The 25,732-nt window shown below is 40.0% G+C and overlaps 1 protein-coding gene across 1 annotated transcript in view; it reads left to right on the forward strand.

Moving 5' to 3' along the window:
• LOC136856921 (neurotrimin-like) overlaps positions 1-15,251 on the forward strand; it is a 471,685-nt gene extending 456,434 nt beyond the window's left edge. The window contains exon 8 of the mRNA XM_068231048.1: positions 14,977-15,251. Within this exon, the coding sequence (XP_068087149.1) occupies positions 14,977-15,251 (275 nt within the window). The remainder of the gene's footprint in view (positions 1-14,976) is intronic.
• Positions 15,252-25,732: the final 10,481 nt, after the last annotated feature.

A 25,732-nucleotide genomic window follows, 5' to 3' on the forward strand; every position in this document is an offset into this window, starting at 1 on the left:
ATCAGAGATCAGGATTAGAACCGACTGGAAGCGTTTGAGATGTGAGTCTGGAGACGAATGCTAAAGATTAAATGGATTGTAAAGATAGCAAACAAAAGCGTTCTGCAAGAAATTCAAGGGAAGAGAGAACCGATGTTAACGATACAAAGAACAGATACATTCACTGGTCACATCTTGCGACACAGTACCTTTGTTGCCAATCTGCTGGAAGGTAAAATGACGGGGAAGGAAGGCCGAGGACGACCGGGGGAAAATTTTCTTCAAGACTTGGCACAGAATCGTCATTATGGTTCGTATTATGAACTGAAGATGATCCACAATAGAAAAGAGTTCAGAAGAAGAGACGACAGTCTAAAAACCATTTGAAGAAGAACCACTAAAACGGAGGCCCGGACGGATCATTTCCGTTTCAGTTGTTCCTCTTCAAATGATTTTAGACTGTCGACTCTTCTCCTGAACTCTCTTAAATTGTGGGTCATCTGCAGTGTAATTCCAACTGGAGATGAGGACAGAAAATAATTGTTGTATAGACAAGTCATTGCCTTTAGACACCAATGATGACGATTATGATGATGATGATAATGACGATGTCCTCCCACTTGACATTCCACTTTCTGACCTCCGATTTCACTGTGTCTATCCTTCGATTCTTTGGCCACCCTACTGGCCTCTTCCGTTTCATTTCTCTGTCAAAGTAAGTTCTTATTGTTGTCGTTCTGCCCTTCCTCACTACATGTGCAAACCATTGTAGCCTGCATCTTCCTTAAAGCTCGGTAACAGGTATTTTGATGGCAGCCTCCTTGCCGTTTGGTTCATTTCGAATGTTGTCCCTTCCTGGTATTTTGGTTCATCGCTCTGATGAATTTAATTTCTGTTGACTGGATTTTGCTATTCACCTTGTTACGTAGGGTATATGTTTCGAGTCCATATGTGAGAACTGGAATGAAGTACGTATGAAACATGATCAATTTTGCTTTCTGGGGTCTTTTATCATCCCAGAGTAGATTTCTCACATGCAAATAATATTGAGGAGCTTTCTGAGTTGTGTGCCTGTCCTGTTCTTAGTCATTTCAACAGTTTTTTCTTCTGATGTTTAGTCCACATTCTTTAAACTAACCATTGCAAGGAGTATGTTGTGAATATGAGCTTATCTAAGGTTAAGTGATGTCAGTAGGTAAGAAACCTAAGAGACTAGATTGTCAGGCTGGGAATACGAAGCAGCAAACAGATAGTTCATTATTTCAAATATTTCTAATGTGTGCTCTCCCAGGATGGTAGTATTGCAAGTGAGATTGAATCACAGAGCAGTAAAGTAATGCAGCTAATTTGCAGTTGCGAAGAACAGTATCCTGTAAGAAAGAAGTTAGCTACCGCACGAAACTCTCTTTATATCTGTCTGTTTTCAGAGCAACTTTGTTGTATGGGGGTGAAAGCTGGGAGGACTCAAGTTATATTATGCATAAATTAGAAGTAACAGATATGTGAGTAGCGAGAATGATCGCTGGTACAAGCAGGTGGGAACAATGACAGGAATGTACTCGATATGAGGAGATAGGAATGAACTCGTTGTGTGAAGTGGTACCGGCTTCGGTGGTAGAGTCACGTGAAGAGAACGGAGTAGGATAATTTATCTAGGAGAATAATGAACTCTGTCATGGAGGGCAAGAGAAGTAGAGGGAGACGACACTACGATGGTTCGACTCACTTTCTAATGATCTGAAGCTAAGAGTTATGGGTCTACACACGGCAAGTTAAAATTAGAGAACTGTGGCGCCGTTTAGTAAATTCACAGAGGCTGAAAGATAATACGTCCGAGGACACGTTGGGCTCGCGTGGTGCTGGTCTGACCTGAGCGTCCGGATGTAAGGCGACGTAGGAAAGGGGTGAAATTCGGTTTCGGTACATATACTACTCCTGGCGAATAACACAGAGGAGTCTGCTCAAAGTTTAACGTCCCCATCTGACAGATTAATCCTCTTCAAAAGTATCGTATGCCCTAACTCCATACGAATACTGCGGAAAGAAAGGGAATGAAATCAGGTTTTTGTCTCACAACCTGGTGATTAAAACTTGTATATGAGCACTCTTCTACCGCGCCGGTCAGCATTCTGATGGTGAATGTTGTCTCCTCCAAGGGAAGTTGAGCCAGTTAACCACAGTAATAGACCATATGGACACGATGCCCTAACCATCATGGGCCCGAGGCGGGATTCCAGTTACCTATCTGTAATATGCAGCCCTCAATACGAGCTTCCATTTAACAATGGAAACAACACTTCGATATTAATCATGAAATGAATTGCTTTGGACCCCAATAAACTGTTCTCTTTTTTCTTTCCGAATTTGGCCATCTACGGACTGCATAGAACTTAAGGCTGCTTGGCCTGTCTTCTCTTATCTTCCCAAAACCTCTTCGTTCTTTCGCTTCGCATCTTCCTCTCCTCATCGGATTTATCCGTTCGGCCCTCCGTCGTAGTGGTTCCTCTTCAAATGATTTTAGACTGTCGACTCTTATTCTGAACTCTATTCTATTGTGGATCACCTGAAGTGTAATTCGAACTTCTTCTCATGCCGAGTTAGCCCCACTTTCATACCAGAAAAATGCTGGGTTGTGGTTGTACCACAATCTAATATACACAGTCACGAAGCTCGGCTCATTTTTTCATCCATGCTAGTGCAGCGCTCCACGTGGTCAGCTAACTACTAATCTACTGGGATGTGTATATTGGTGTACGTTTTGCGAGGTAAGCATGTGGTAATTCCATTGCAGATGATTGGTTTTCCATTACATTAACATGGTATTTACATAAGAGGATGTGTATACCGCAATAAACTGCTCAGTCACAAGAACAAGGCACCAGAGCTATCATCCTTTAGGTTTTCTAAAGATCCTAAAATGTAAAACTTGAACTACTGTTTACATTTACGGATAATAGGACATTATTTTGAAGATGTGTAAGTGTAACTTCAAATAAGTAGGTATTTCATTTGTCAATGATCTAGAAATGTAACTCAATCGGAAATCCATGTAATTATGAAATTAAGTAACGGTTTAACGCGATCGTAATCTCCAGCACGTCGTGGTGTTTTAATTTTACAAGTGTAGAAAAGACCTTGTAAATAGCAGGGGGCTGATTTAATGAGGACAAATTTGAACTATTTTTACAGTAACGTAAAGTTATGTTCGAATCATTTTGAGGACAGCCAGTTTATTATTATTATTATTATTTAATATCCAAAAACAATAAAGGAACCCTATTTTACCAGAGGATATTAGGGTCATAGTTTAAAATCACAACAAGTAGATGTTCTTATAAATTTAGTTTACAAAACATTTTGTTAATGAATGTGAGAAACTGCACATAACAACATTGTCTCTTGTGTACATGATATAGTGGTTTAGAAAATTCCAGGTTACAACCATTCAGGAGGCATTGTAAAAAATATCTTCTCATTTCAAGCACTGGTCAATCAAATATCAAATGATGCACTGTCTGATCTGATCCACAAGAGTATAAGTATCCATCTGTAACATTAAGTATAAAGCGTTCTAAATAAGATTTAAATTTTCCATGACCAGTTAATAATTGAGTTAAATCAAAGTTCGGCACTAATGCTTTATACAATAATCTATTTTGAACTTCTGGAAAATATATTTCTCGCGTAACATATCCTTTCAAACTACATTTCCATAAAATATTCCAGTGATGTAAAATATATTGCCTGATTTGTCTTTGAACATAACACATTGGAGCTGTATGATATGCAATATCCAAAAGAGACATAGCAGCCGATTTAGCTAATGAGTCTGCTTTTTCATTACCAATAAACCCAGTGTGACCTCTAATACAAGATGTACAGATGTGCGAACACTCCTGAGCTATAGCTCTGATATTGACAGCTATTGGATTCAAGTCATATTTATCGATTACTCATTTCAATGCAGTTTGTGAATCACTGAAAATTCGTGTTCTTTTGTTGTTAGTTTTGCACCATTGCAACGCGCACATTAAGGCCCAAAGTTATTCCTGAAAATTGAGCAGTTGGAAGAAAGTTTACACTGAGCTGCAAGTATTTCAGCATCGTTCTCATAGAAAACAAACGCACAGCCAACACTGTCAATTCCTTCAGAACTTGGTATGCGGGAGTCATCAGTGTATATGATACAGTCATGTGTATTATAGCAATCTTTACACATAAGTTTGTTGAGTTGACTTGAATGAGCAGATTTCAACAAATGACACTTATGCTCTAAAATAATGTTCAAAATTGGCGAAAGTGATACTCTCTTTTCTTCAGTAACGACAGCTCGGCTTTGCCAATTCCTGCTAAAATCAGTGGTTCTATTCCAGCAATTACAAGTGTTGCATCAATAGATGAAATTACGAGAAATTCTTAGAGCAAACAGCTTATCCTGAGGACATTTCTTTTCCAGTGTACTACGGAAAGCGGACACACAGTACAGTATTGAAGGTACAAAAGCTGCATGATATATTATTCGTAAAACCTCGGAGTTAAGTCCCCAAGAAGGTCTAAAAGCAATCGCAGTCCTTGTAAAAGTTTGCTTGATTTGAATTTTCATCTATTTAGGTGTACCCTGAAATTCAACTGTTTATCAAGGACAACACCTAAATATAGAAGTTCATCATCTAGTGTTATTCTGTGATTATTCATAACAATTGGATTTTGTATCATTTTATGTCAGCAGAGAAGAAAAAAAATAGTATAGAATGCACTTCCATTCCAAATAAGCCTCCGCAGATTACTTCAAAACTGAAGTTATTGATTAGAGATGATCAGCCTGTGTCAGGGGAGCAGAAATTGTCTTGTAGGAATTCGAGAACCATTATGAGAACAGGGGCTCTTGTTAGGGCTTTTCTATAATTTTAAAGAGAATGCTCACAAGCTTGGACATGGTACACCGTGAATTCCCTAATGGAATTTTTCACATGAATGGTGTGAAGGTACCAAGTCATTACTTGAAATGATTTGTGAAATTAAGATTATAATTACATTGTAAAATATTTCAATATAGGTTTTCATTGTTATCGAAAGAGCACCAAGTACTTAAAATTAGTTTGCTGAGACCTGAATATTATTTGAATTCTTTTTGGTTCATTAGTCTACTATTTTTCTGATTTATGTGAAATTACCAAATTCAGTTCAAGAACAGTATTCCAAGTCAGAATTAAGTATACATCCCAAAGTACAGAAATCACGTAAATATAAATTTTAAAATGTTAGCGGTAGGTATTCGATATTGTAACGGCAGCAGGGTTTTAAGGGTTTCATAGACTTACTTATTAAATTTGTTATTCTATACAACTGACCACGATGTATTCACAACGACAGATAACCTCCAACTGAGTGCGCAAGTCAATACAGCGCCATCTAATAACAGAGTATGTGTTGTGACGTCACATATTTAGCATGTACGGCTCCATGGCTAAACAGCGTGCTGGCCTTTGGTAACCGGGACCCCGTTTTCGATTCGCGGCAGGGTCGGGATTTTAACCATCATTGGTTAATTTCGCTGGCACGGGGCTTGGTGTATGTGTCGTCTTCATCATAAGGTCGCCTACGGGCGTCAATTCGAGCCGAACATGTCCTCGGACACTCCCGGCATTAAAAGCCATACGCATTTTCATTTAGCACAAATATTGAAGCACTATTTCACGAAAGCTACGTTTCATATTGGCAATTCTTTTGCAACAGGTAGCTTCTTCTCCCATCTGTCAATTGAGACATTAAACTTAATCATAAGTTAATCCGTAACTGGGTACGTGAATTTGTGAAAAGGGCTGAAACTCATTTTCGTTCACCAAGCAGTGTAATTAGCCCACAGTGTGTACAGGCTACACAATACGGTACATATTCATGTCTGAGCAAACAGCGACAGACAAACACAATGTCATATTCTTGGTTCACATTGTGTCAACTCTGTTAATTATGTTGGTGCGGGCGAAGAGTAAGAGGCACTCTATTATAAAAACTAAATCACTGATTGCTCAACAGAATTCCGGCTTCTCTGCCATATCGCGTAGTAAATAGGAATGTCAAACAAAATGCCTGCATACGGAAGCAGAGTGTGACGGGTTCAAACCCCGCAGATATAGTCATATTTTAGAAGTTGGCAAGTTACAAATTTCGTGCTCAAGGGAAAAAAATAATGAACTCAGCCACGGATTGCCCAAAAGACATCCGGTTAAATCTGCCATCCAGTAGAATAAAACGAAAAGTTGAAATTGACACCCAGGTAGTCTTAATGGCGTCCAATGATATAAATGCCTGCACACCGTAGTTGAGTGCATATTATTATTATTACCGGACTGACTAACTCGGGCGGTAGAGCATCAGCCTTCTGAGCCTAACTTGACAGAATCAATCCTGGCTCAGTCCGGTGGTAAAAAAAATACGTTAGCCTCATGTCGGTAGAATTACTAGCACGATAAAGGACGCCTGTGGGACATAATTCGGGCACCTCGGTGTCTCAGAATATCGTGGGACATTAAATGAATAACATTATTATTATTATTATGATTATGATTATGATTATTATTATTATTATTATTATTTACAATTTGCTTTAAGGCACACCGACACAGAGAGGTCTTATGGCGGCCTAGAAAGTGGGAAGGAAGCAGATGTGGCCTTAATTAGGGTACAGCCCCAGCATTTGTCTGGTGTGAAAATGGAAAACCACGGAAATACATCTTTAGGGCTGCCGACACTGGGGTTCGGACCCACTATCTCCCGGATGCAAGCTTAAAGCTGCCCTCCCCTAAATAATAATAATAATAATAATAATAATAATAATAATAATAATAAATATATACTAATGAGCCTATTAGGACTACGCAAAGTACTTACAGGCGTGCATTTCCCTTCCTTTGAGTCCAATTTTAATCATTCCTTTACTGAGGGCTTCCTTTCCGTCTTCAGACCAGGTTGTTCCAGTCATCTTGTTTGGTCTTTCCTCTTGGTCAACTTGCCATTTTTGAATTTTGGATCTGAAGATTGCCCTGTTTTGGACATCTACTGCTGTAATTCCTACCTCTTACAAATCGGTTTTGATTTCGCTAATCCATTTCATTGTGCCTGTTTTAGCTTTACTCCTGTTTTCATAGAATTCGACTATGTTTGGTAAGTCTGTCTGGATGCATTCTTTTAATATGTCCATAGAATATTAACCTGCGTTTTCTAATATCGCTGTGAATATTTGTGTGTTGTTTGAATTCCTGTCTGTCTCTAAGTTGGTATTGTCCGTCGGTGAGTTTTGGGCCTAGAAATTTTCTTATGATTTTGCGTTCCTTTTTCTCTCTATTTTCAATGTCTGTTTTCCTGTTCAAAATTAGCGTCTCTACATGGTACTGTCTTAGTTTCGTGTGCTTGGAGATGCATTTTTCGTTATAGATATTTTGGGCTACTCCAGGGATGGCTGGTGTGCCATCGATTATTTTGCTTCAAAATCATCTTGAAACCTCTGATTCGACTTCATTTACGTTATTAGATTGCATTTCATATAAATACATTCGGCTGAATGTTTGATGATTTTATTTTGCTAAAATCACTGAAAATTACACTTCAAAAACAAGTGAATTTTAAGAATATATTTTTGCTTTAACCTAATAAAATTTGTAAAAAAAAAAAAAAAATATAGCCAAAGAATTAATTGTGACATACTGATTTATTGAAGACTAATGTTAAAATATGCTATGTTGGTAGATTTTAGGCCTATTTATTACACGTTAAAATCATAAAATAATATGTTTGTATGTTGCGCGGCGCGCCACGTAAATCGTAAACGCGTGTAACAAGTTCGCCATCCCCGGGTTAGTCAATATGCAGTTTCCATCTTTTAGCACCTGAGTATTCATCATCATCATCATCTTATTATTATTATTATTATTATTATTATTATTATTATTATTATTATTATTATTATTATTACTTTATACATCGTTATGCTCTACTCAGGAGCACGGTTGAACTTGCTTAGCTGATGTATTGGCCTTCTGTTCCTCCCCAAATCTCTTCATCCTCTCGCTGAGCTTCTTCCTTCGTTCTTCTGTCCCAGTTATAGTAGCTCTGGTGTTGGGTTTGTCTTCAAAGTGGTGATTGTCGATTTTGGTTCTGAATTTACATCTGTCCTGTACAATGTCTTCTGACATGTTGATTTCCTGGAGATCTGTTTCAATTTCACGAAGCCAGCTGTTGTTGGTTTTTAATGAAAGGGTCAGGTTGAGAATTCTTTTAGTTAGCCTGTTAGTGTTCATTCTGATAATGTGTCCATAAAATTTCAATCGTCTTTTCCGAAAAGTGTGAGAATTTTTTTTCAGAATGATAATATATCTCCTGGGATGATTTTTTCTCCATATTCCATCTATACAAACTGGGCCAAAAATTTTTCGTAAATTTTTCCTTTCTTTTTTCTCAATGTCTTTTGGTTAAAGATCGGCCACCAATGATTATTATTATTATTATTATTATTATTATTATTATTATTATTATTATTATTATTATCGGAAGCACAGTGAATGTTTGATATCGGAATAAATAAATCAGAACTCGCCCTTCACCCAAGTTGTTTGATATGGAATTTTCTCCAATGAACCCTGGGTTTGACCTTGGCGACTGCCCGCCTGGTAGCCAGTATCTTTAGGCATCAAGTTTATACAGTGTGACACCGTGGTTAGCCGGTTCCAGTACCTTGAGTGCAAAATATTTCACTATCAGAATGTTAACTGGCAGTGTAGCAGAGGTGGTGGTATGTAGTATGTTTAGTCCTTAGCCCGAAGTGTGGTTGGATCCTCAGCAGCTCCGCCATCAGCTGTCATTGATGGCCTAGGCAACACTGAAGAGACGTACTAGGGAAATGAGGAGTGAGGTAGTTTCCCAATGCTTTCCTTACCGAGCCGGAAGTTGCTATTACATATCAGTCTGCCAAGCCCACTGAAATGCATGCACCAACCAACCCTACGAGCAACATTTTCACGCCATTCATGGCAGGGACTGGCTGAATAACGAATGTGATCACTAGCATCACTCATACTTCAGTCAGTTTCATTTTGTCAATTCAAAACCTCTCCACGGAGTTCATAGGGAGTAAGTGTATATGACACGCTTGATGGTGATTCGTCCGTTCGGTGGAGACATTAAGCCTTAAGCACACCCCCTGTTTTTATTCGACAGAGTAAGCCTTTATACCGACAACGCATTTCACCCTCTCCCTACTTCATCATGGTCATCATCATCATCTCATATCCAGACGACAAATCGCCTATAGACGTCAACTAGAAAGGCGAGCAACAGAGGAGCCAAACACACCCTCGGACATTCCCGGCAGGTAGTGATGGTGGTGAATATTGTTTCAAGAATAAGTACAACTGGGCAACCATCCTCTATTAACACTAAGCAGAGGGAAAATATGGAACGGATCCATCACTTCGCAAAATGAATGTATCGGCCAAAGAAAGAAAACGGCCACGTAGGGCATGCAAAGTAAAGACTTCCCAGATCTCGAATGCTCTAGTACCGTCGGGTTTGATTATCACGCCCTCGGTTCCCTAAAAAAAAAAAAAAAAAGGCCTTGGAAGTACGACGCTTGCTGCCGGACAAAGATGTGCAACAGTCGGTTGTGGACTTCTTCACGCAGCAGGACACGGTGTTTTGTCACACTGGGATATTTAACCTGGTTCTTCGGTGGGATGAGTGTCTCAATGCCCACGGCGATTTTGCCCGCTTGGCATCCCTATTCAGGACTGTACGGCCGTCGAACGGAAACTTTTTGATCGGCTCTTATATAATTAATTTTCACCCGGGCTGGATCACACATTGTTTCCTGTGCTACAAACGTTTTTAATACGTTCCAGCATTCTTCGACAAGAGGTAATCAGGCACATACATCTAGACAAAGGAAATAATCGTAGTATGAATAGATCGTGAAATTTTCAAGTCAATAGCACAGTATCTACTTGCCAGTGGAGACTATTGTTTTAAGAGGGTGTGTAACTGGACAACTACCCTCCCTTAACGGCAATTAGGAACACAATTAGTAGAGGTCTGACTCTTCGAAGAAATAAGGAACTGGAGAAAAATGGGGAAGGTCCGCGAATGGCGGAAAGGAGAAAGACTTCCTAGGCCTCATGAACCTAATATCGTCGGTGCCGGAAGAGAGCAGGAGCAGATCAACAGAGGTTGGTAAGGAGCCTGACACCAGCATCTGTCTATATCATTGCTGATCAAAAAATATAGCCACTGATTTATCTCCTAATTTGTTCTTCCTTGTAAAATTAGTTTCATTTTAAGTCTTTATATGAATGGACTTGAGCGTCTTGTAACTGAAAATGCGAAGCAACCTATTTTAAAAACAGCACATCGTATAAATGCCAAATTAAAACTTTTGCAGTACAATTTAAGTTTTACATTAGTTATGCAGTGGCAGATGAAGTCTGGAGCAAGGGAGAGTGGGACGAGCTTTCAAATATTCATAGTCACTCTCGGGATTTACAGTATGGTAGCCTCTGGGCCGGTGGAGAACGTCTCCGTGACGTGAGTTGTTTTAGTTGCTCTGAGCCAATTTCTGAGTGCATGAGTTGTCTGACTTGTGGAACGTTTAAAGATCAAATCATCAATATTGGTATTTAAGGTATATAGCAGATGAAGGGAACTTCAATGGGTGGTTCAGTTCCACTTAGTAAGTACAGTCACTTGTCGTATCCCCTCCAACAGATGAGGTGCCTAGTGGTAAGTAGACTCACCTGGTGGCTAACAACAGTACTAAAAACGAAAGAGATTGAAGATGGTAATTTATAATCTTTAGGTAAGTTATTATTGAGTTGAAACTCTCATGATTTCCAATATATGCGTATATTTAACACATGGTGTACAAAGAATATACAATACTAAAGAAGTCGGTCATTTAGTGTGACATACGGAAACTAGCCTTCCCCAGAACGGCTGCTCCAGTGTACTCTAAGCGTAAAGACCACTGATGCTATAGCGATGATATCCAGAGTATCGTAGATCCATTGATGCTTTGACGGCCTACGCCGTGTCAAGAGAATAAGGTCAAATTCTTTACATTTCGCAGAAAACTTTGCTCTGCGTCATCAGAAGAAAATCTCGACTGTCCACGACAAAGGCTTCTCCTACAATGAGGTGTTTGAATTAAGACGTTGTAATAGAAGTGGAAATGGTGCGTTCCTTCGTCACCAGATGGCTTCCCGGACGCGGTACAGAGCTAGCATTCGAAGCGGAAGTAACGGAACCATCAAAATCAGTCTCAGAGGGTCATATAACATAACATAACATAACATAACATAACATAACATAACATAACATAACATAACATAACATAACATAACATAACATAACATAACATAACATAACATAACATAACATAACATAACATAACATAACATAACATAACATAACATAACATAACATAACATAACATAACATAACATAACATAACATAACATAACATAACATAACATAACATAACATAACATGTGTACACACCACCGCCTTCTCGATCCATAAGGTATGATTTGACACATGTCTGGAATCTACAGTATGGTAGCCTCTGGGCCGGTGGAGAACGTCTCCATGATGTGAATTGTCACATAACGTAACTGATGCAAAAAACATCAGTGAGTGACTGAATTCCTGTTGATTATCACCTCCCCCTGGTGTAATTCTTCGCACCCATAGCATTTGCACTTTTCTCACGCATACATAGCAATTCTCGTTTTCATATACATGACTCCCCGTCACCCCCGTCACATAATACTTGGTCGGGGTTCGCCTATTACTTCTAAGTTATAGGACACATCAAACTACCCCTATAATCGTTATTTTCAAAAATTGTAACTATTTAGATTTCCGTATTCACTTACTCGTGGGACCGTTGTGACCTCAGATAAATCTGTCAATGCTTGCTCTAAAGATTGTGTAGCCCTCCTAACCCTTGACTCGTGCGTGTTGTATTTAACACAGGCGTGCGTACTGAGTTTCAGAATAACCACTCCATACTATGTAATGCTTATATTACGAACTGCTACTTTAAACGTAGGTTCATATCCCAAATATGACGCGCTGTAACAAAAGGTATAAGCTCATGGTATTGTATGCGCGTCGCATCAATATTTTATAAGAATCATTATCAACATTAAGTTCACATTGCGTGTAGATGCAAAGCCCGTGGACACCCACAACGAATATTAAGTCCAGTTATTTCAGGAAGTTTCACAATTTTTTCCTCTGGCGGCTGTACAAACTCACTGCTCGAATGGGACTTCGTTCCGTGTCCATCGTTACAGTGGAGAGGCTGATTGCGTGTTGAGGAAAATCTGGGCTATCAGAGAACCAGTTTCAGCAATTCATTCACCATGAAAAACGCATCTCTTCTTGCACATTAATACAAGCTATGTGTCATTACATTATCGAGGGATTAGGTAGTTTAACGTGGTACAGCAAGTGGGAGAAATGGTTCGTGCGCGGCACTTACGCTGCTTCAGCTGCTTAAGATGGAGCAGACCCAAGTCTATTTATAATTCAATTTTCTCGAAAGGAAATTCCATGAATTTTGTTCCTAACTCTAGGCGAGTATCTTCCGGGAAAACATATATCCTTCTTTTGGTCGAACAAAAGACAATATAACGAATGAAATGAAAATGAAAATCCACACCCTGTTTTCAGTCATTCGACCGGGTCAGGAATGGAATGAATGGAGTCCCCATCCAGCGGCGAGGATAGGAAATGTGCTGGCTGCCGAAACCTCTCGCACTTCTCTGGGGCAATGATAAAAAAACTGACAGATGAAATGTTAATGGGGAGTGTTGCTGGAATTAAAGATGACAGGGAAAACCGGATTAGCCGGAGTAAAACCTGTCGCGCCTTCGCTTTGTCCAGCACAAATCTTACATGGAGTGACCAGGATTTGAACCACGGTATCTAGCGGTGAGAGGCCGACGCGCTGCCACCTGAGCTACGGAGGTTTCCCAGTATAATGAATATAGCTTCTGAAAAGAGCAGACACACAGGATTTAGAATTTCACTACCTGATGTACCCGTGCTTCGTTACGGAATTCACAGAAAGACTGTCTTTGCGGTTTTCCCAACTGAAGTCAACATAGGACATTACATTAACGTCAGTAGGAATGTAACGATTAAAAGAAATGTTATCATACAAAATACTCGATCAAATGAAAAACCGTACATTTTCTCACCTTTAACGAACAGTAGCCTACTACGCTACCGATCTCAGTGTCCAAAGTTCTGGAATGACTATGTGCTGCTGCCACTATTGAAATGTTTTTATTTCTTTGGGATTTACAAATAGTTTATAATAATTTATGTTCGCTATTGACCAGAAACAAGAAAGGAAGCCTAAAATGGCATTCCAAGAGAAGAAATTGTTATTGAATTTGGTGGCAGAAAACATCTTCGAGAATAAGAAAACAAATTGCGGCCTACGCATTGTATATTTTACTCAAAAAATACGGCAGTGTTCATTCATTCTTCATTAAAATGTAATTCTTTTTTTTTACTAGGGGCTTTACGTCGCACCGACACAGACAGGTCTTATGGCGACGATGGGATAGGAAAGGCCTAGGAGTTGGAAGGAAGCGGCCGTGGCCTTAATTAAGGTACAGCCCCAGCATTTGCCTGGTGTGAAAATGGGAAACCACGGAAAACCATTTTCAGGGCTGCCGATAGTGGGATTCGAACCTACTATCTCCCGGATGCAAGCTCACAGCCGAACGCCTCTACGCGCACGGCCAACTCGCCCGGTAAAAAAATGTAATTCAGTCGTGTACTGTGCAAGATATAAGCCGTAATCGAGAATTCATCTTAGACCTGCCTATGTGTTTGGAATTCCAGGTTATGTTCGATCACGGATAACAACCGACTTTGCCTAAGCTTTAGATAACATAAAATATGTTTCACGACCAGTGTCATCGTAACCTTCAATGTATTTAGCGCAATCACTTTATCCACCTAGGACTTTTTATTGCATAATCTTAGCTAAAATCATCGTCGCTCTATTTTTCTCTTTCATTTCAATATTCCAGCTGTCTACGGACCGTCTTGAAAGGCTATCCCTTTAGATTTCCTGATTTACTGATCAGTACTTCTCCGGTAAAATTTTAAACCGGCATAATAATAGTTATCCGAGATAATGTTGTTGCTGAATACAAATTTAACAGTTATCTCAGTTTTCGTCCGCCTCTGTGGTGTAGTGGTTAGCGTGATTAACTGTCACCCCTGGAGGCCCGGGTTCGATTCCCGGCTCTGCCACGAAATTTGAAAAGTGGTACGAGGGCTGGAACGGGGTCCACTCAGCCTCGGGAGGTCAACTGAGTAGAGGTGGGTTCGATTCCCACCTCAGCCATCCTGGAAGTGGTTTTCCGTGGTTTCCCACTTCTCCTCCAGGCGAATGCCGGGATGGTACCTAACTTAAGGCCACGGCCGCTTCCTTCCCTCTTCCTTGCCTATCCTTTCCAATCTTCCCATCCCTCCACAAGGCCCCTGTTCAGCATAGCAGGTGAGGCCGCCTGGGTGAGGTACTGGTCATTCTCCCCAGTTGTATCCCCCGACCAAGAGTCTGAAGCTCCAGGACATTGCCCTTGAGGCGGTAGAGGTGGGATCCATCGCTAAGTCCGAGGGAAAAACCGAACCTGGAGGGTAAACGGATGATGATGATGATGATCTCAGTTTTCTCAGATTAACCAAGAAAAAAACCTTTTACTTACGTTGGTGAATACGGCCACGAACATCTCGTTACGACGGTTGATCGGATTTCTTGAGTTTAAGCTTGAAAGGACAACATTTTTTGTTCAGATCTTATCTTGTATATCTTCATCAGTTTCTCTGAGCGTTCTTGTTCGGTGTTAATGATAATGTTCCGATAAACTCCTAGTTCTGTATACAACAGACTTGTATACCGATACTGACTGTTTGTGTTTTCAGGTGGGAAGTACGAGCCAGTTCTCCTGGACAACGCCTACAAGGTGCACATGAAGTTGACTATACGATCTGTGGGACCCAGTGACTTCGGATCCTATAAGTGTGTGTCCAAGAACTCTCTAGGAGACACCGATGGCAGCATCAAGCTCTACCGTAAGTGCACGACATTGAGCGTAACATTGGCATTACTTCTCTTCACTCGGAAATGGGGAAAACGACTTATTTATTTATTTATTATAGCTGATGTAACCGTGCTTCGCTACGGAATTCTAGGTTAGGTACTGTACACATTGTGAGAAAGATGTATTAAATTGCATACCTCTTATAGTTACCCAAGAAACGCGACGGGGAGGTCTCCATTCTTCTTTTCTCATGTGAAGACAGGGTTAGGGAATTTTCATTGTATTGGTAGGCCCTTTTGCCTACCACCAGTCACAATCAATTTGGAGAATTTTCATTATTCTCTAATGGCGGACAATCACTCTCCACCTGCCATTTTACAACCACAGAAAGACTGTCTTAGTGGTTTTCCCAACTGAAATGAATTAAATTTAAGGCGTTCCCCTAAACTACCATTTCACTCAGCGTAATTACAATTATTTATAGCCTAGTTTATCGTGGCTGATTCGCCGACTGTACATACCGATTTTCATTAAATTCTTCTCAGCAATTTTCTTGTGATGCCCGTATAGACAGACAGACAGACAGACAGACAGACAGACAGACAGACATTACGGAAAATTAAAAAGTGCCTTTCCTTTTCCTTTTTAGTGTCGACACGTCCGGTACAGTAATACCATTCTTTTAAAATTCTGAGCAATGTACAGACAAAACTCTTATACAGGGTTATTCACCTAACATGTTACACGTAAATAACTTCTAAACCATTAAATATATCAGCATTCTGTTTTCATATTCGTAAATGGTACGCAGGGTCTTGTAAAATAACGTGCTACTTATTCTCATGGAGTGATTAACAACTGAGATATTGATACTAACTCCATATTTTTAAATGGAATGGCAGAAATTTATACAGCTGATTTAAAAGTTCATCTACGTAAGTATTTTCAAAATCGGACAATTACTTTTTGAGATATAAGTAAGAACAGCATGCGCTGTTTCGAATGCTGCATCAGACGGCGTGAAGTCGGGCAAGGACATACAGTGGCTCAAAAAAGTATTGGTCTGCCCATAGACTTGGTATGAACGGAACTATATGGTACAAATAATGGTGCATATAATGGAATTATACATATGCAGATATGTAAGACAGTTAAATACATCAGTAGGTTGAATATAGAGCCAAGTAGATTCACGCTGTTTGCAAACGGACCAGTAATTCAACGGCGTGCGTCATTACACGCCAAACAAGTATTGGTCTAGTACACAATATCATCCTGATATCGTGCTGTCTGCTGCATCTGGCTCATTGTGTCTATGCTGACACGACGGAAGGTAATATTCAGTACTGTTTCCGTGTTCAGCTAGCAATGGGAAGGAAAATGAAAGAAACAACCGTGCAAGAAAGGAGGATTGTACTGCGAGTATTTCAGGAAGGTAAACCTTTCTAGGGCATAAGTGAAATTATTAGAAGAGCTGTTACAACTGTTAAAAATATTTTGTACAGGTACAAACGAAAAATGACAATAGAGAATACACAAAGAACTGGCCGTCCCTCAAAGTGATCAGTACAAGACAAACGGCAAATTGTGCGTAAAGTGGCCCAAAATCCTCAGCTAAGTGCGCCGAAGATAGAAGCTGCGTTACAACAAGATGTAGGAGTGCAAGTGTCATCTGAAACCATCCGAAATGTGCTATACGAAATAGGATATGCGGGCAGAAGAGCCCTTAGAAAGCCGTACACCAGTAAGGCTAACAGAAAGAAGAAACTTGCGTACGCTAAAGAGCATAGACATAACAGCTATGCGAATTGGAAGACAGTCGTTTTTACTGATGAGAGTAAATTTACCCTATTCAGGTCAGACAGACGAGTGACTGTGTGGAGGAAGACGAATTCTGAACTTGAAAAGAAGACCTGACAGCTACTGTGAAACATGGAGGTGTTTCCCTGATGGTGTGGGGTTACATGAGTGCGAATGGTGTAGGTGAATTACCCTTTATTGAAGGGAACATGAATCACAAAGCATACATTAACATCCTCAAGACAAAATCTTCCATCAAGTGTACAAAAATGGGACTTTCATCAAAGTATACGTTTACGCAAGATAACGGCCCCAAACACACAGCCCTGAACACGAAGCTATGGCTGTTATATAATACACCGCGTTGGATGGAAACTCCACTACAATCTCCCGACATCATCCTCATCGAGAAATTGTGGCACTATTTGGAGCAAAACTTGAGAAAGCATGCAATATCAAACAAAGCTGACCTGAAAGAAGCCTTACTCACCGAATCGAATAACATACCACAGAAAACTACGGAAACTTTGGTACGATCGATGCCAAATAGGTTAGCTGAGATTATAAAGAAGAAAGGAGGACCTGCCAAGTAATGAAACGTTCAAGAAGGATCAAGAAATTGCGTTGTGTTAATTCAGACCAATACTGTTTTGGTAGCAAGTGAAAATGATTGTTTTAAATTATGGCTTTTCAGTTATATGGGCATGGAAGAATTATGTTTTTCTTACAATGTACATGTTACACAAGATAAATAATCAGGGATTCTAGTATATGTCAATTTTTATCATCATTCCCTTAGATTCCTAGTCCCCATATATAGCATATCTCGACAGACCAATACATTTTTAGCAACTGTATTGAGGCGCAAGCAGTTTCCTGGGAGTGAGTTCAGCCACAGAATGAGTTCCAGGCATGTAAGCACCTCGTACACATGTGATGGGTTTGCAAAGTGTGTATGACAGGCGAACACATGACAGGACAGAAAGGGTTGATGTGTTTAAAACGAATAAAATAAGTACTTTGCCTTGAAAGGAACATAACGAAAGCTATAATTACCACTGGTTTTAGTGTACAGTTCATACTACTCTATGAGTTGAGAAATAAATATAACACAAAACACCGGAAGAGCTCCTTCTAGAAAAGCAAATGTTCAGAGCTGATCGTAGTGAGATGGCAGCAACACTATTATTTATGTTTTCTTTTACACGCATTAATCTTCGCAGAGCTCCAGCGCGACTGTAGTAGCGTGCATTCGGGAGAGCGTAGGTTCGATTCCTGCCTCGCCCAACCTGACATTGATTTTCATGGTGTCCCATGTTCAACTTCAGGCAAATACCGGATAGGTTCCTTTGTGATAGGCCACGGCCGACTTTCTTTCCAAATCCTTCCCATTCCCATCCGTCAGAAAAAAACGCTAAACTGAGCGCAGCCTATTACACGTCAAAACAAAACAATACAACTTTAATCTCCCTTCCCCGTTGTGTGTTCGCCAGTCATACAATAACGTTGCACACCGAGGGTATGTTACGGTACATCACATTATGTTTACAGTACATGCCTGGTATCCGTTCTGTGGCTGGAATCAAGGCCAGGAAGCAGCTTGCGCCTCAAGATGTCCTTGCCCGACTTCACGCCGTCTGATGCGGCATGCAAAACTGCGCATGCTGTTCTTATTTATATCTCAAAAAGTAATTGTCCAATTTTGAAAATACTTACATATTTGAACTTGTACGCAGATGAACTTTTAAATCAGCTATATAAATTTGTGCCGTTCTATTTAAAAATATGGAGTTAGTATCAATATCTCGGTTGTTAATCATCCCATGAGACTAAGTAGCACGTTATTTTACAAGACGCTGCGTACCATTTACGAATATGAGAACAGAATGCTGATATCTTTAACGGTTTAGAAGTTATTTGCGTGTAACACGTTAGGTGAATAACCCTGTATATATAGCTTTATTTATTTATTCTTCTTTGTCGTTTGGGCCTACTGAGGTACGCGGGGATTTAATTTTCTCGTCACTTGGTCCTTTTGTTTTCTCCACTTCTAGTACTTCATTTTCTGGCTGTGAGCCAGCTTTCTTTCCTCCGTCCACGTAAGTCTGCTGGTCCCTGTGTTCTTCCTACTCGTAAGTGACGTTGAAGAAATTCCCCTCTAGATGGCTTGCTGAAAATGTGGGCGGTCATGTATGGACTCATGCGGGATCCCCAGTTGTTCCAGATCCAACTTGACAGATGCCTTCCACCTACCTGCCATAGCGAAGATCCTGGTGGTGCGTCTGCAGAGATCATGCGAATTAGGTGGCCACAGAAGACCAGGCGCACTTTTCTACCCGTGAGGATGTCGTCTTGATGTTCGTATAGCTCATCGGGTCCTAGTGTCCTCCTCAGGATCTTCCTTTCCTTGATTTTGAATATTGTGATTATTATTTTACCCCGACACAGGTTGGTCTTATGAAGGCGATGGGATAGAAAATGGCTAGGAGTGGAAAGGAAGTGACCGTGGCATTGATTAAGGTACAGACACAACATTTGCCTGGTGTGAAAATGGGGAACCACGGAAAACAATGTTCACGGCTGGCGACCGACAGTGGGGTTCGAACCCACTATCTCCCGCTTACTGCGGCATATGAATGTCATTTGAGAAAATTCGTGACGGCCCTCACCATTTTCCTCAAGTAGGGAAGTGCTCACTCGTGACACTACGCTATATCACTGCCATACTTCTCACAAGGACTGAATTAGCCCGAAGCTCAAATGCCTAGTAATTAACTGTATTTATCTTCACTACCTGTGGTTTTCAGCAGGTATAAAGCTGCACAAAGAATGCTGACAAATTCCCTGATCTTGATTAGTTATCTCCTAAGCTGAATGGTCAGTCTAGTGGTCTCGGGTTGGACTCCAGATCGGACTGGTAATTTTAACCGTGTCTAGTGAATAATTCTGGCTGAAGGATCGGATGTTTACACTAGCGCAGACACACACATGCCCCATGTACAACTGAAGTCAGGAAGATCATACGACAGTATAATTGCGTTTAATTGACTAGTCTAATTTGTCGGCCCAGAGTACTGAGAAAATGGCCAGCAAAGAATTCTATATCAAAATTGCTACTTCTAAGTTGATCCATGTACCACGTTCATCAGAATTTGGACTTGACGTTTTGAAACGAATAAGTGACCGTTCAAATGAAATGACAATTTTATAGTTCTTGCTAATTACTTCTGTAGCTGCCCTATTTACGATTTTCTATGAGCTATGAGTACGAATCCTACTGCCGACAGCCCTGAGGATATTTTCCAGTAGTTTCCCATTTTCACACCAGGCTAATATCGGGATCTACATTAATTAATGTCCAGGTTGCTTCTTTTCAACTCCTAGCCCTTTCTTACCCCATTGTCGCGATAAGACCTACCTGTATCGGTGTGACGTAAAACAGATTGGAAAAACTGTTGTATTTATTTAGGGGTGACTCTAAAAGTCACCGGATTCACTTTATTGTGCTCCCATAGTGCACGTTATTAGTTGAATATGCGAGATCTGGAGCTGTATTAAGGTGAGTCATGTGATGTGTATTTGTACCTTGTGTGAATGTTATTGGGTACGATGCGCATTGGTATCATCCAAATATCACTGTAAAATTTGTCACAAATGGAACATAATAATTGCTTTTACACATATCAAGTGAAAAATCCCTGGCAAATTAAGAAATACCGTCGTTATTTGATAAATATGAAAACATACTTAAGGCTTGTAGACAGGACTGGTTTATGACGTACTGCGCTGCTGGTGCCGTCTTTTGTTACTTTCTTCAGGTCCAGGGAATGGGACTGCTATATCTGTAGATTCTCATTATCTTTGTCCATATGACTAGAGCGGCCAGTTCAAACAGCAAAATGGTCAACAGAAAAATAGCATGATCCCTGGACCAATAAATATTTTTATTTCCGTTCGAACGAAAGTAGCTCGATCCCTGGACCAATAAATCACTAGTCCACTGAATTTTTCTTATGTACATTGGCCATACCATTTTGTCGCCTATTAAATATTGCATATCGCGATACAATTCATGAAATAATGATGTTTGACAAGTGAAGCAATGAAACGAAAGCAAAGAAAAAGCAAAGAACTTCAGTGAACACAGATATCACACACGAAATCGATGAAAGTGTAAGACAAAGGACATACGTGTGTCACTGTGAGCTCAACATCAAATGTACTTGTAAAGTGGTAAAGTACGTATTCATAATATTCTCCAAACATCAAATATTTCTTAATTTGCCAGGGATTTTTCACTTGATATGTGTAAAAGCAATTATTATGTTCCATTTGTGACAAATTTTATAGTGATATTTGGATGATACCAATGCGCACTATACCCGAATGTTATGAGTGAATGTTGGTGTCTGATGCAAGTAAAAGATGGGCTATCGATTGGTTTATTCATGTTTTATTTCAGTTTCATTTCGATTTTGTTTTGGTACCCCATTTTCTTTTCTTGGTACAGATTTGTTATTTACTTGGCCATGTGTTTGTCTGGGCTCGGCCTAACCGCCGGTCGGCCATGTTGGTATCTTATTTTTCGTATCTCTGCGCATGTCTGTTTTATATTGCTGGACCAAAGATGCTGTACTCAGCACTTTTGGCTGATTCCTTCCTTTACTCCTTGCGTCTTATGTTGATATCTCTGGTCACGTGGGTAAGAATGTTTTTGTAGCAGGAGGCTTCTATTGTTGTCGCGCGAATTGAGAATGGACAGATATGCGCTGTGAATAATGTAATCTGAAGTGAAAAAAGGATATTGCCTGTACTACCGTGCGCACGGCAAATTTAATCGAAATACTAATGGTAATGAGGTCACTACTGTATCAGTGAGCTGATAATGAAATATTTGGTGTGTGTTATGATAATTTATGTTGAGCTCACTCCACGATCTCTACAGGGACGCTTGTGAAGGTATGTTTATGTCTTAAGTTTTTTTTTCTCTGTTATTCGATTGGCTTCTTTTTCCGTGTGTGGTTCTATTATTAATTTATTATTAAACCCTGTCCTTATGTTTATTCAGCGATTCATTTATAGTAGTCTTCTATAATCGTCCTCGTTGGTTAATAACGAGGCCCATCTTGAGCTCAGGGCCGTTTACTGCCTTCCCTAATCGCGGTCCGCACCTCATTCTCCCGTTACGTTTGTTTCATTTACGTCTTATGCTATCTGTAAGGAAGGGGTGCGGCACAAAATACATCTCTGCATCTCAATGTTTTCACGAAGTGGACTTGTATACGAGCTAGCAGAAACATCTTCATAGGAGACTTGATAACAACTTATAATCTGACACCAAACCCAGCCACCAAAACGTTGGTGGACGAACTACCCCAGAAAATCGCAGAAATAGACCCAGATTTCTTTAATACTCCCGCCATGAACAATGACGAATGGCGAGCAGCTAATATTGAGCTACGTCACCGCTACACGAGAAGAGCAATTCACGGCTTTCATCGCCGTAATTGTAAGAAGAACGGTTTTCACTAAGTATCCAGCGACTGTGTTTGTGAAATCTGCGGCTCACCACCTGTTCGACTGCTCACAAAGAACACTTCCTCTTTATCATTATGCTAAAGGTGAAACCTTGTATTGACAATAAATTCCTGTATGTTAATATCGAATGTACTCATTGTGTTAAATACTATTTACGACTTACTTTGCGAGTTATTATCAACATGATCAAGGGAGTTGTGTGCTGTCTGTCTGCAACTCACATGTTGTTAAGAACCCTAGACAAAGGCAGCCTGTTAAATACTGTTGCTTGTACACCAATGTACATTCATTACAAACATGACATAGCTGTCTGTGTTTGTTTTTATCGCTGTTGACATTCGGAAACGTTTTAAACTCGAAACACGTCATGCAGTGCAATTTATCTCACTTATCGCGAGATATTTTCAGTACATTTAAACTTATGAATGAAGTCATTTCCTGTGCAGAGGTACGCTAACTGTTATTGGTTTCTGTCAGAGCTTGATGCATGGAAGTGATTGCTATCAAGCTTCCCTCAAGCTTTCCCCCGGTAATTACTAAAATTCAATTACACCCGTACAGTGGCGTTCAGAGCACGCGCTTCTTTCATACCCCTCTCAGTCTACAGCAGCCAAAGGGGTAATTTACTTTGTTTGAACTTGACAAGCTCATACTTTTTTTGTCATAGAGTAAGATCTCAACAATCCTACATCCATGAACAAAACTATATTGCCAATATGTTCAATGTTATTGTATTTATATCTACCTCTGTTATGTATTGGATTTAATCATTAAAAAAAGTAATAAAATAAATACTGTCTTGAAATATAAACTATTACAAGTTTTAACATTGTCAACTCATCTCAGCCGCATTCGTCATTTTGCGCTGTTTTCCTTTTTCAAGATGTTTGACATCCGCACACTCACAGCTACGGGACTACTGTCATCCGATTACCTGCGTCAAACACTCTTCATGGATGTTCTCCGCGTTTCTAGTGCCGTGTACCATAACTTCCCCTAAATCTCCCATATATAAGCAGCTCTCGTTGCCTGCTGCTTCGAAGCGTTCTTTAGCTGTTGGAGGGAGAGCAACATCTTTGTGTTACGCTGATGTAAATTGTCAGAACTGTATGGGAGTTATTCTTCGACCATGAGGTGTTGTAAACTTCGCTTGACTATGTTCTCGAGTGGTTGTACTCGATTATGTACCCATAAGGGAGCAGCTGGATGTATAATTCCTTTGTTTGGAACGCTGTTTTAAATTATGTGACATTGGCATTTTTGTGTATCAATACTCTCCAAAATTTCTGGTACTTCAAAATTAGTTAACATTCTTTTACTGCGTAATAGTCACACCTTGAACTTTTTTACATTTATCATTTGGGCTAAATGCATTTGTGTTACATCCAGTGTTTTCTGGAACTTGATGTTTATATAGCGCAATACTTTCTAGTCAGGTCAATGCCCGGACACTGTAATTTAAAAATGCTGAACGTTAATTTTCTCCTATTCTATTTTTTGCTATATTCCATAATCTCTTTTATTTGTCTTTGTACAGTTGGTTGGGAAACTTCTGTTCTGTTTAAAGGATATAATTGTAAATGTTATGCGGATGAAATCCAAACTGTCGCTATCACCGAGCTTTTCAAAATAGCCTTTGTGGTTTGTTGTGAAAAGTGTTCTTATCTTTAGATACTTTGGTGTTGTACTAATCTTAACTTGTGTCTTGTGTTTCAATACTTCTAATTTTCTTCATGCGAACTTGCCAATTCTCGTTTATCCCCTAGTGTCCTTGTATTTTGCTGACTGCTTCTGCTTGCTATTTAAATCTTCTCCCTTTGTACCCTGCACAGTTTACCTCTCGTCGCCCAGTACTTGAATATGTCGCTTCCACGATCCCCTTCTTATCTCTCGTAAATAATAATAATAATAATAATAATAATAATAATAATAATAATAATAATAATAATAATAATAATAATAAACAAACTACCCACCACAAAGTCTTTGAAAGTGAAAGAGAATAATGAGACGGTAACATATCGAATTGTGCTACAAACAGAATCGATAGTAAAAACCAAACACATATGGCATCCCTTCTCTTTCGGGGTTAAGAGGGAGAGAGAAGGAAGTACCTTAGAAATCAAATCTCTCCACTGCCTTGCTCTCCTTCAGGTGTCGCGGTTGACTGTGAATCTGCATTGTTAAGTCAGGTGCCGGATCTCCCCGCTGCAGGCTGCAGGGTTGAGTCCGGATCTGCGGAAGTAAGCGTCACGATAGGTTTCGGTGTCGCTGGTAGAGTCATTGTTGTCATGTTGGATGATGTAAAGGTAAGGACACGAAGACTGAACTGAAAGTCCGCATGACTTCATCTGGTCGATATGTCTTCGCCGTAATGGGCCATCGACAGATATCGCGTATTTCAGCGCTCCTTCCTATGTTCCATTTTCTATCGGAAGACCTGTAGTCACGGACTGCTACCCATTCACCTTCGGAGGAAAATCTATCGTGGAAGGATGTTGACTTTCTCATTTTTTCATCAGTCCTTAACGTGGTCCGGTTTCAGGATGTCCAGTCTGGACCGTATCACACGTTGCAAAAACCGTTGGGCAGGCGACTCCCCTTTCGTTATGTTGGGCGTACGACGGTAGTTCAGCAGATAGGTATTTAGCCTGTGTTGAATGCTCCCTCCGTAACCCTTGTTTAAGAGTGTAGACATACCGATCAGCTTGTCCGTTCAAGGGCGGATGAAACGGTGCACAAGTGATGTGTTTGCGTAAAGTTTCAAGAAATTTTGGAATTCTTGGCTTGTGAAAGCAGACCCGTTATCGGAGACCAACTTCCGGGAAATCCCTACCTTGCAAACAGGGATTCCGAAACATTTGTTGCAACTTTTACTGACGTTGACGGAATAAGAAGTGGTGTAGGGTTAAGGTGTCTTTTAAAGTCTTTGTTATCTGTTCAAATGTCTTGTCTGTGTACTTCTCCAGATAAAGGAGATTTTTCAACAACCTAAACAGTTTTAGACCAACCAAAAGAATAAAACTAGACACCTTATTATCTTCGAGCACACCTTAAACTTCGAAAAATGCTGTGAGACGTTCGATGTTTGTGTCAAAACTGTCAAGATTTTCAACGTATTTATCAAAACTACTGCCGGATAAGAATTTATTGTGTTGTCCAATCGATTGCGGTTGATATTGCTGTTGTATCTTCTGTAATAGTTGTAGTTGTTGTTGTTGTTGCAATCCCACAACTTCCAGCACATTTCTCACCATCTCTTGTAAGCCTAAAATATATTATTTCACTTTTGTCATTTT

The sequence above is a fragment of the Anabrus simplex genome, chromosome 1 (assembly GCF_040414725.1).
Source record: "Anabrus simplex isolate iqAnaSimp1 chromosome 1, ASM4041472v1, whole genome shotgun sequence".
Classification (NCBI taxonomy): domain Eukaryota; kingdom Metazoa; phylum Arthropoda; class Insecta; order Orthoptera; family Tettigoniidae; genus Anabrus; species Anabrus simplex.